At 40.5% G+C, this 12500-nt stretch overlaps 1 protein-coding gene across 1 annotated transcript; it reads left to right on the top strand.

Moving 5' to 3' along the window:
• The first annotated feature begins 3248 nt into the window (after positions 1-3248).
• Positions 3249-6525, top strand: LOC138032859 (kelch-like protein 3). The gene is made up of 2 exons (XM_068880569.1): positions 3249-4117; positions 5584-6525. Exons 1-2 carry the CDS (start codon positions 3290-3292, stop codon positions 6523-6525), a joined length of 1770 nt encoding a protein of 589 aa, XP_068736670.1. The 5' UTR covers positions 3249-3289.
• The last annotated feature ends 5975 nt before the right edge of the window (positions 6526-12500 follow it).

Here is a 12500-nt window from a genome sequence, read left to right as displayed (position 1 = left end):
CAAAACCTCGTGTCTGTGTTATCTGCCTCAGCCTTCGGCTTCGGTTAGGCTGATTTTTATCTCTTGGATTCTAAACCATCGTCTACACTGACAGATATATCTAGCTATATCTTTTATCAGCTTCAAAACGTCGTATTTGATGTAGAGTTCCTCAGGGAAACCAAACATTGATCACTTCAATTGAAAAAATCTCGCGTGTGGCGAGTGCTTTTTTTTATACTAAGGAATTGGACTCTGATTACATGGCGAATTTCAGGTCGGGTCCTGAAAGGAATCCTCTTGAAATGAAAGTGGCGACTACATGGAGAAAGTTTCAGCCCGGGCTGAGAATCCTAGGATGTTCAGCCTGAGTAATAGGGCTAAAAAATACACAAAAAGGCCATGTAATCGAAATGAAATTTCAGCCCAGGCTGAAAAAGGAACGCAAGCATGCGCATAGACTATTTTTCCCATCTCAGTAAATTTCCGTAGGCCAATTTACGTTTTGCGCCCGGGCTGAAATTGATAATAACAATACAACTTTATTAGGGATGACAGATAAAGACATCGTCTTTTTTCCAATCTGGTCCTTCTAAGTAAATAAAGCTCTAAATATATTTACAATTATATATTAAAATAAATATAATAACAATAAACTGATTCAGTAGAAAATTTAAAACTAGGTTAATAGAAATTAAGTTGACAATTAGTTAATATAGTCTCTCTATACTGAGTTCTGTGGCAATTTCCAATCACTGTAGAAAAAATTCATCATGATGTAATCGAAACAAAATTTTAGCCCGGTGGGTGGAGCGAAATTTCATGCAGCTCGGGCTGAAACTCGCCATGTAATCAGGCCCTTGGTTACGGAGAACTCAATGGGGTTTTCAAAATTGGGAGGAAATGGTAGGTCACTGAGGGCTTAAGCTTGATTACATGGTGAGTTTCAGCCCGGGCTGAATTCGCTCTGCCCACCGACCTAAAATTTTGTTGCGATTACATGCTCAATTTCAGCCTGGGCACAAAACGAAAATTTCCAAGAGAAAGTTTACTGAGGTGCGAAAACCCAGTCGATGCGCATGCTCGCGTTTCTTTTTCAGCGCGGGCTATAAAAAATGATAGCGATTACATGGACGTTTCAGCCCGTTTGCCCTAGGCTGAAAATCCTGCCCAGTTTCAGAAACCAGGCTAGGATTTTCAGCCCAGGCTGAAACCTTCTCCATGTAATCACCACTTTCATTTCAAGAGGATTTCTTTCAGAAGCCAAGCTGAAATTCGCCATGTAATCAGGCCCTGAATAAATTTTTCTATTTTTCAAAACTCATTAATTTAGCGGTGGTTTACCGTTGCCGTGGCAACACTTGGGGCAAGAATGTATCACAACGTTTCCATACTGAAAGGATCGAAAGTGTTATAATTTTTCTTTTAAGTGTTGTAAGTAATATCAATTGGAAGCCCAATATACCTGTGGAAAACTCTTTGAGCCTCCTTAAAACTTGAAGTAGTATTTAGGTTTATAACTTCAGCTATTTGAATTCCAACTCGTTCAAGCAAGAGAGGATACGGGGCGGGAGAACACATCCACCATGCATAAATGGGCCTCTTTCAACGATACTTTTTAGTTCGTGGTCATGATGCGCCGCTATTTTTAGTAAGGAAGACACCAGATTGGTTATCATTGGCTGCGCTACCATCGGCACGAGATCAAAATAACTTTCACGGCATTGTGCGAAGCTTAAAATAGATTGAAAGAAAACTATCGTGGGGCCACGGGAATGTGTTCTCTTTCCTCATCCTCTCTTGGTTCAAGTCATGAATGACAAAATAAATGAAAAGAAATGAGAGGATGTTATTCCAAGATAAGGACTACCGGCGAAAGACAGAGAGTTAGAGAGTTGATTAGCTGAGTTTGCCAACGTGTGACAAGCGACTTGTGGAAAAGTTGTAAAGCCCAGAGACTACTTTCCACGTCTCGTCTCACTGGTTGTGGTCATTTTGGATGCCCTTAACCAGCCTGCTTGTACACCAAATTGTATTATTTTAACTTGTGGCCCAATTATTTTTTTTTCTGAGTGAAAATAAAGATAATTGTTATATACTCCACAAAATATCGCGTTTCTGATTGGTCAATGACGGATGCATAACTTTTAAATAGGGTAGAATGCAATACGGAAATTGCTATGGAAACAAAGCGATTTAGTGATTTTGTCGAGTACATAATAAATAAAAAATCGTATGAACTTGCTCGCACATTTCGTGATTTATGGTCACTCGTGATGTTTTGAAAGTTTCCAAATTGCACTGGTGCAATTAAGAGAACTTTCAAAACATCAGTCGTGCCCATATAAATCACGAAAATACGATTTCCAAAACTTAATAAAATGGGTTTGATGAGTTCGAGTGACACCACAGCACGCCATCGGATAGGGATCAAACCTTTCCAAGCAGAGAAACATGAGGATTTACATAGAAGTCTGCTGAAAAAATTATCCAGTTGTCGCTTTCTTGCCGAGTCTGGTAGAATCCTTTTGGGTTTGTCACGCAATCTCTGACATCATTCATACAAGTATATTTGATAGCATTCAAAACACCGAAAAGTTGGGGAAGGGGACATACCATGAACAACGTCTAAGAGAATTTGCTTCAGGACGAGCATGATAGTATTGAGGCAATTTACGATTTAACGGTTTACCAGAGCTATGTTATCAGAAGAAGGCATTTTTCGCTCGGGAGCAATTAGTTTGCTTACTTAAACAATGATTAATTATACAAGTATTATACCTCGGTCAAGATTCTCCCATACAGACCTCCTGCTCGGTTAATAAGAGCTAATTAATATCCGCGAAGAAACGTATTCGATTTCAGTATACTATTTTAGTGATTTCCGTTATTTTTCCGTGACTCTTAATATTTTAATTCAAATTCGTTGTAACTGCCACTTCTTATCACATTTTTCCCAGTATTACGTCAGCATCCATTTACTATAAATAAGCAATTCAATGTAAACTCTCATTGTACCTGAAGAAGGCTGGTTTGGCCAGCCGAAATATAATACACCACTAAAATCAAATCTACGTTGTATCGGCTCTTGCTTATAATATTTAGTTTCTCAACTTGAAACTAACGCCGATCAGATCAAGCCACTGATCCAACGTACACCGACAGGATGATTGTCCACGGTTGCTTGCTTCGAAACTTATTAATTATGCAGACGCTCCAAGATAGCCCTTTTGTGACCACTACGCAATTTATGCATACTGGCTGGGCTTGGTCACATGATATAGCATTTTTCCTTCTGTCGGCCTTAAAAATGGTCGCTCATTCTGAAATTCTGCTGTCTAAGTGTGCTCTGTTTCGTGAGCAGGGTGAATTCATTGATGTTCGTTTAAAAGTTGGTGACGACGAGTTTTCAGCTCATCGGATTGTAATCGCTGCAAATAGTGATTATTTCCACGCTATGTTTGCTCACGGAATGAAGGAATCCAACCAGGAAGTGATTGAGCTCAAAGATGACAACATTTCTGCAGCTGCTATGAGGATTGTGATGGATGCCATCTACGGTGGGGAGATCAATATTAACGATGAAAACGTGTTTGAAGTTTTGCTTGCTGCTGATCATCTACAAGTTACAAGTGTTATCCAACAGTGCTGTGAGTACCTTCAGACCGAATTTGTTCAGCGGAAGTTTGACTTGCAAACTTACTGCCGCACCTGTAGTATAGCTGATCGGCACGGTCTAAATGACTTGAAAGAGGCTGTGCAACGTGAAATGGCCTTGACTTACAAGGAAATTTGTGGAAGAGATGAATTCTTGTCCCATTTTGACGCAGATCAATTGTCAAGTCTTCTCAGTCGAGACGACCTCAACGCTCCCTCAGAGAACTTCGTTTTCAAATCGGTGATGCAGTGGATCAAGTATAAGAAGGAAGAAAGAATGGGTGTAGCGGCTAAAGTTATTGGAGGTGTTCGTTTGGGGCTGGTGGACATCAATGACGTAATCAAAGAACTGGATACCGAAGAAATGCAGCTTATCCCCGAAATACAAAGGTTATTGCTCAGAACATTGATCCACAACTACAGGCCTTCAAGAAGATCCACGTTTTCTTTAGAGAAGGCAAAACCAAGGTCAATGAGCCCGGTAGGAAAGTGTCTTTTCAAATAATGTCACGGCGCATGAATTTTGTAGAGCTGCTTTGTGCTGGATTCATTCAAAAATTATCCTAGTCTAGATTTTTTAAGTAATTTAAGACGATCTTTAGGGAAAACAAAGGCTTCCTAAAAACTATATATAAGTTTCGCCAAAGCCTCTTGTAATGTTTCTTTTAAGTCATTGGACTAACCGGTAAGTATTTTTTAGACATTTGATTATTGACGTTAAAATCTTTCATTTTATGCACCTATCAATGTAAATCCCGCAAGGGGCGGGGATATGACAATTGAAAATTTGTGAGAGACCCGTGCAAGCTCTCTTTCCCCGCTGCTTCCTTCCATCCGCCACTCCGAAAGCTTGCTTTCAGAAAGCCTTGATGGACAGACTTGGTAACCGCGTCTGAATTGATACCAGACTTTGTTCGGTCGAATTCAAATGTCCTGCTTCACACGATCAAAAGACCGATAGTGAGGAATAGTCCCTGGCATAAAATCCCTGCCTCTCGCCCACTTCAAATCGCGACGTTTCTTTTCGAAAAAATAAATAAAGTTCACTCACCCACGCGCGATGGCCTCATGCGGGTTAGTGTGCTCGACTCTGGATCGAGTGGTCGGGGTTCGGGTCCTGGCTGGGGACATTGTGTTTTGTTCTTGGGTGTAAAATAAATAAATAAATAGACAAGGCGTGCAACTTCCATGACCGCTCACGGCCGAGTGCCTCCAGAATTTAGCCGAATTTCTCCCACTTTCAAAGGTCGCTCGCCTTCCAACCTTGGGCACGTAGAAATTCGATAATTTTACTGGCATCATGCCAAAAATCATCACATTTACACGGCTCTGCAACCTCAAAATCCTGCTCGATTTTCAAGCTTCGATCAGGTTTTTTGTTGATGATGTCGACAGAAGTCATTCACCATTGAATTTGATCAAATCAAATTAACCAATCAAAAAGCGCAGATTTATAATTTTGTCTCTCTTGGGGAAAATCTGCGCTTTTTGATTGGTTAGTTTGATTTGATCAAATTCAATGGTGCATGACTTCTGTCCACATCTTCTGGAAATAATCCGATCAAATCACAAATGGCCATCAAATCACTCTGGTCAACGCAGAAAATAGTAGGTGAGTAAACTTGATTGATGTGGGTGTCCATAAAATGAGTTTTGGAAAAGAAACGTCGCGATTTGAAGTTTTTATGGAACATTTTCCTTGATTAGTTGAATGGGCCGTTACAACTGTGTCAAAGTAATGTGACGTCATGCGCTCTTGCATCCTTAGGGTTGTCTGCCTGTGTTTAGACCGTGGCTGTAACTGTAACTAGCATGTGTGGAGAGGTCGATACATTAGAGAGATTTAGCATTGCATGTTTGTGAAACTGGCTGCTATATGGATGGTCACATTAACAAGTGCAAATGGGTAATCTGGAATCCTAATTTTGTTGATTCTTTGTTTTTCAGGTACTTGTTGCCATTCGTCCCAACAGTGAGATAAGGTATTTTGACGTCATATCTAAAAAATGGAAGCAGTTGCCATCAATCCCCCAACTAACTGAAGCGACAGTTTGCTGTTGCACTCAACATGTTGGTAATTATTTGTATGTTGCAGCAAAAGTAAACCACAACTTTGTCATTTATTGTTATGACATAGTTCGTAACACTTGGGGCACACTCCCACCATTGCCAAGCTCAGCCAATCAAATTGGCAGCTTATGCTATTTTGAAGACCACATTTATGTCATTTATCAGTCTTCTCCATCATTCAGATATAATGTAGCTACAAATCACTGGCAATCCATAGCTAGCTCAAGTGCTGTGTGCAACTTGAGTCCAAAAACATTTTGTAATAAAGCAGCTGTTGTGTACAAATCTTGCTTGTATGTATTATATGGTCAAGGACAAGCTAGGAGACACAATCTGAATCCTTTGCTTATTCTTGGTTATGATGCATTTGTGTCTGCACTATTTTGTTTTGATCCAAAGAGAAATGTATGGGAACAGAAAGCATCAACAACAACACCACACTTTGGATCCAGTCTCTTAGTAGTAAACAACAAACTCTATGTTGCTGGGGGAACTTGTTTGCTTTCGAACAACTTCCCCTTCCCCCCTCTACCTTCTGGCAGTGCAGCTGCTATCGAAGTTTATGATGAGCAAGCAAACACGTGGTCTGTAGTACAACAAACACACATTCCCCCAAACAATCTCAGAGCTGTAGAAGTTGGAGGGAAGGTATTTTTTATCATCAACTGTTTCCCAGTTGACAGTGGTATTACTATCTCACCAGGAGAAGTCTATCCCGCTGTTTTGGATGGGTGGGAAAATTTAGGAAAAGTTGACGAAAGTGCAGTTTTGTGTTATGTTCCTATAATAATGGAGAATCTCGCAACAGAAAATACATAAGGGAACTGGTCAAAACTTCTATACTCGAACAGGACCCACCTTTGGGGTAAGGGGGTTTTCAAAGACACCACCTATCTTCGATATTATCACACGAACATTACTGACAACATTTTATTGGGTTTTAAATTTGACTTAAATTTGACACAGGAATATTCAGCAAGCAAGAGTCGGCATTAGTGGACAAACAAGACAAGTGAGGTTTGAATCTCACTGTAATTTTTTACTGCTGGACAGAGGGGTGGCTATGCAATATAGACACCATCTTTGACGTTAAGTAAGGGGGGTGCAGGCAGACACTACCATCTATTTTGCGGTTTGGTGGGTCCTGTTCGAGTGTAGTAGTTTTGACCACAGGCAAGTCATTGACAGCAAAAAGAAGCACTGTTCTGTGCCATTTACAAGCTGGATACAGCAAAACAAAGATCATTTTTAAAATAATCCGTGTGCAATCTAGGCTAGTTCTTCTCTTAAAGTATCCCAGCATTAACCCATTGACTCCTGAACAATCCCCAACTGACGAGTAAAATTGTCTGGCATTACCGGTAGGTAGAATGAATCTCACTTCTAGGAGTCAAGGACTCATCTCTTCATTCATAAATTCCCGAATCTCACAAGGACTTTTGTCACAGTTTCGCACCATGAATTATTTATACACTTAACGTATGGTCCCTTGGGAAGCAGTTACTTTTGTTTTCCAGGAGTCTTGATGTTTCCAGAGAAACTTGAGGGAAAACAAAACTAACTCGTTCCCTCAACGATCGTAGCAAAACATTCCAGGTGGGCAACAACTGCAAATTGTATCCCGGTCGGGATACATTTGAATTTGATCAGGGGGACGTGACCAAAAATCAAACAATCACAAAGCTCGTTTTGTTGAGTGAAAGTCTAGGTATAATTATAACAATTCAGTTTATATAAATCAATGGGAAACAATTCTACCATTAATGTTGTTCCCTAGTAAATCACAGTTTCATACATTTATTGTAAAATGGAAAAAGACTGATGTAGTGTAACAATGTTCAACTGTAAAAAAGTTAGGTTTTTCATCTAGTAGGTTTTAGTGTTCATGAAATATGTTGTGGTACTACCAAACCCACATTACCAATTACAGACATTCTGGCAAGCACAGCTTACAAGTAACTTACCAAAAAAAATGTGCATATAGAATAGAAGACACCATGATCAGTTTCTGTAGCATTACAAGACATAATGTCTCTAAACGGTGACGTTATGTAATATTAATAACCTAACGGAACATATTCCTTTATTACAGTACTTGAAATGTCCGTAAACTCTGACATGTCTGAGTCCATGCTTTTGCTTTATATCTCTCTCACCAAACGATGCAGTCCAGCAAGCACATTATGCACTAACTTAAACCAGACTGGACAAAGTTTGGGAGTACATTTGATTGTTTACCGCCAATATTTTAGCTCTAATCCCCAAATCATCCCTTCCATCCACTGTGCAAATCTTTGTTCATGAAGCCAATCCATGGCTGACTGATGGCAGGAATTTGAGTACAGTAAGGGGCCCAGTTCTCGGCCACTTTTTGGTCAACGTTTATTTTTAGCGCCACAAATGAATCTGAATAAAAAGCAATTGCTTCAAAAGGTAGCTTGGTTCCTTGCCTTTCGTCCTGCCGAGTTTTGAGTTTACAGCTACTATATACTGTGAGGAAGTCGAGGTGACACGTGTTTGTTTATGGCTACTCGAATTACATGGTGTAATTCAAGTTTATATTTTATCCGTATAGGAGACCCAAATGAGCCAATTCTTGGCATAAAGAACGTAGAGTGATAATGCTTTCAGCTAAATATAAACTTTTCCTGGCCTATTTTATTCTTTGACCTAAATTCACTCCTCAATTATATCCTTGGTACTTTTGCGTATTTGCCTATTCTCGGCCACCCTGCTTGCCGACGACAACACTAAAAAGCGCTCATAGTTTTGTGTGGAGTTTTCTTGTCAAATCATTTGTAAAAGTAAAGCTGAAAAGGGGTGGCATGTTCTGACAGTAGATATGAATTAAAACTATGAGTTCTGACTTACTGGACCCCGTTTTGAAATACGCAACTCTTCTTTTAGCCTCGCTTGCATGCATTGCTATGGAGGAATTAGGAGAAAAACTAGGTGTGCAAAAAACTTCCTTTTCTAACATGAAACAAAGCTCGTTAGAGATACTTTGCGGGCGAAATATCAAACACAAGCCTTATTAGTGACTTAACAACAAAAATTGGCGATAAAGAGTTGTATTCTGAGGAATCGAGCGCACTCTTTTGTGGCCGACAACTGGGCCGCGCTGGCCGATAACTGGGCCCACGAACGACACGTCCATTTTCGTTATTACTCGCGAGAAAACAGCGTTGAGCAGTCGATAGCTTTACATGTGTAAACTGAATGCTGAAGCTAGTTGTCTTTGAAATTTCCAGTACTTACGGCTATTCCAAGGTAAGAAATACAAGTTTACGTTTTTTTGTGGCCGAGAACTGGGCCCCATACTGTACCCTGCGAGCAATTGGTTTCTCTTATGCACTAGTCATTTCTTTCCCCCACTCCCCGACCCCCGGGGATAGTGGGGACATATGGGGAAATTACTAGGGCAATTACGCGAGATTACGCCACAATTACGCCTCTAGGGGGTAGGGAAATTACAAGATTTTCGTTCCTCTGCCCTACCCCTCTGGGGACATACAGGGGGAATATCGGGGAATTCTTACCTAGGAGGACTGGGACTGAAAAGAAACGAAGAGCAATGGTAATGAGTATTTTCACACGTGCAAATGGCAAGAACTGTGTATTGTGGTAATCTCCCTAACATTTCCTTGATGACTCAGAATCTTTTAGGAACAGAGGGGTGGGGGAATTACGTGTGTTTGTCTGCCCTAGTCCCCAGTGGAAATACACCTACTTTACAACCATTCAAATGTAATTTCCCTACCCATCCCCGGGGTTAAGTGGTGGGGGAAACAAATGACTAGTGCATGCTGCCGCTCTCTATCTTCTTTGTAAAAGCAATTGAAATTACGTTAAGTATCAAAAACCATCATGGAAGTGGAAGTAGATTACTGCAATTTTCGTAATTACGAACATAGCCGGGAAGATCGACTCCGGCTACGAAAAGTGAATTGGAGTTTTTGTTTAGTTCACAGCTCGGATACCATTTTGATCTCTTTTTAGAGGTTCTTCAGGAAAAAGATTCGTACGTATTCCATCGCTTTCCATCCATGTCGTGTTCGAATGTACGAATGTACCGTGGGAAACAAACCTGTCGATTGGTGGGTTATGTCATGCATTGATTGATGGAAGCCACAACGCAATTTGGCCGTTGGCACTCGAGATGAGATTCCGCAGAATTATGAAAATTGCAGTAAGCTAACTGGTTCTAACTCTAATTATTTTAGGCATAGATTTTATGCTTATATTGCATGTAAACCGTTGAACTGTCTACTTAATCATGTTAGGTAAGAATTATGCAACTTAAGGGACTTAAACTTCTCTTGGGTGAGTGCATTTGTAATTTTGTAATGGGTTAATGGAGGGAACATAGTATTTGACTGCTTAAAGGGGCTCTGTCACGTTATTTTAGGGTGTTAAGTAAAATCTTTAATTAATCATGAGTTTAAAACTAGGAAATGGCAATGTGGAATTTCTTTACTGATAAAATTATCATTACATCGCAGACAAGATGATTCTGAGCGAAAACGACCTTTATCCAGGCGATTTGCCATGAACTTGGAAAACGTCGGGCCGACTTTTTGCAAAATTACGGCCCAAATACAATCCGTTTCAATCTTGCCCATTTGCGTCCATCGATGCTTCTCTTTCCTTTTGCTGTATTTCTTTTATGTTGTTCAACAGTTTTAAGTTGTTATTGCAATGTTTCGTTCTACTTTTCGGGCATTTTGGGTGTTATGAGATTACACCATTTTGTGTGGCATAGTCACTTTAACCCACTAACACCTCAAACGCCCTAGGACTTCCCTAGTTGACGAGTAAAATCGTATGGAGTTGGGCAGAGTAAAATCTGTCAAGTCTCACTTCCAGGGGTCAATGGGTTAACTATTGATAATTTTATTGACATCTATATTATTGTAAATTATTTTTTTTGTTGAATCATACATTTTCGTTGGCTCACTTATGTCTCATGTCTAAGTAAATAAAGGTGTTAAAATTTTGTTGCCATGGTTTTAGTATTATTCCTCAAACATATAGGGAGTGAATGGCAAGATGCTGTAGATGTAAATGCAGCTTTGTAATGAATGCAAAATCAGTGCAAATAAAATGAATTTCCCAGACTCGAGGCCATATGCGGTTTGAGTTTGCGGTTCGTTCTCCACTCTGCACTGAGACGTTTTTCTCCGAGTGTACTGTCCCCCCAACACACCTATCACAACCGGTATAACTTCCACTATTTTCATCTTCTAAATCCTTTTTGTTTCATACACGAGGTCACAATAGTTTGTACACTTCTCTTCTTCCTTCTTTTCAATGTGTGTCAAATGGCATGCAGGAAGGATCAATAAACTGGCATCTTTTGTTTCTCTTTTCAATCACTATTAATATTATTATATTATTATGGGCCTTATTCGCGCGGCGGCCGTATTGGCCATAGACATTATATTTCGTACCCCGAGCCTCGAGTTGAAATGTTTGGGAACGAGTTTCGGTGGGGCAAAACAAAAGTGTTCAATCCCTCGGGATTCAACATGGCCGCGGGTCACCTCGCAGCTCTTACAAGGTCTCACCTGATTGGAGACCACCCTTGAGGTTTAACAAAAGAACAAATAACAGAAACAATGGACCCTAGGCCTAAAACAAAAGGGCCATTGTTTCTGTTACCCTAGGCCTAAAACAAAAGGGCCATTGTTTCTGTTATTTGTTCTTTTGTTAAACCTCAAGGGTGGTCTCCAATCAGGTGAGACCTTGTAGGAGCTGCGAGGCTACCGATGGCCGCTATGTGATTAAGGCCCATGATTCATGCTTCACGGAAGTTGTAGTAGTGCCGGAAATTTTAGTCCCATGATCATCAGGTTGCAACAAAGCAACCTTAGGACTTTTCAGAGGATCCTCGCTGATCGCAAAAACACTGTTCTTTGAAGTGCTACCAACTCTAGCCCAGCATTTATTATACTTAGTGCTCCAGTCTACTAGTAATTAAGCACCTAATGTATATTTGAAGAGCAGATTATTGACGTAAAATAGAAATGATCCTAGCACTTATCTAAACAATTTAAGCAATTGTCTCTTATAGACATCTGAAAATTTAAGGTTAATCCAACGGGATTCGAGCCCATGACCTCTGCGATGTCAGTGCAATGCTCTACCAACTGAAGTGAAGTGAAGTGACGCTATTAGTCTCTCCCCTCGGGGTTTTGCAGGACTAATTTACAATGCTTTGTGGGAGACTTTAGCCAGACCGCTTGTTACGCAGTTTACAATTAATTTTAGTAAGTAAAAGATGCCCCCGTTCAGATTAAGGACAGACCACAACACCGGGTACTACGTCCCCTACTCTTATCGAATAGTGAGTGGGTTCTTTAACGTCCCATACTGTTTAATTTCCAACAAGGGCTATGAGATGGGACCTCCGGTTTACAGTCCTTATCCAAGAAGACTTGAAAGTCTAATCATTTGCAGATATAATTACAAAGGCAGCACATTCTGCTCCGTTTCTTTAAGACCTCAAGTGTTGGTCAGGCCGGAGTCGAACTCACGACCTCTCGCATGGCAGCCCGATGCTCAACCAACTGGGCCACCGGTGCGCGGTGGCCGAGCTATGAAGCCACTCGGTTGGGAGCAGGTCATCCTTTGGCCGGGCAGCTGCCAATTATTAAACGTTTCACGAAAGGCATTTTCGAATTTCGACCTCCATAGAAGGCCACACGAGACTTAATAGCCCACTTTTGATGTATTAAAATTCAGTCCTAAACAAAAGGCATCATCTCCAGGCTCTGGGGAATGAACTCATACCA

The sequence above is a fragment of the Montipora capricornis genome, chromosome 2, assembly GCF_036669925.1.
Source record: "Montipora capricornis isolate CH-2021 chromosome 2, ASM3666992v2, whole genome shotgun sequence".
NCBI lineage: Eukaryota > Metazoa > Cnidaria > Anthozoa > Scleractinia > Acroporidae > Montipora > Montipora capricornis.
This window is presented reverse-complemented; position numbering and strand designations above follow the sequence as displayed.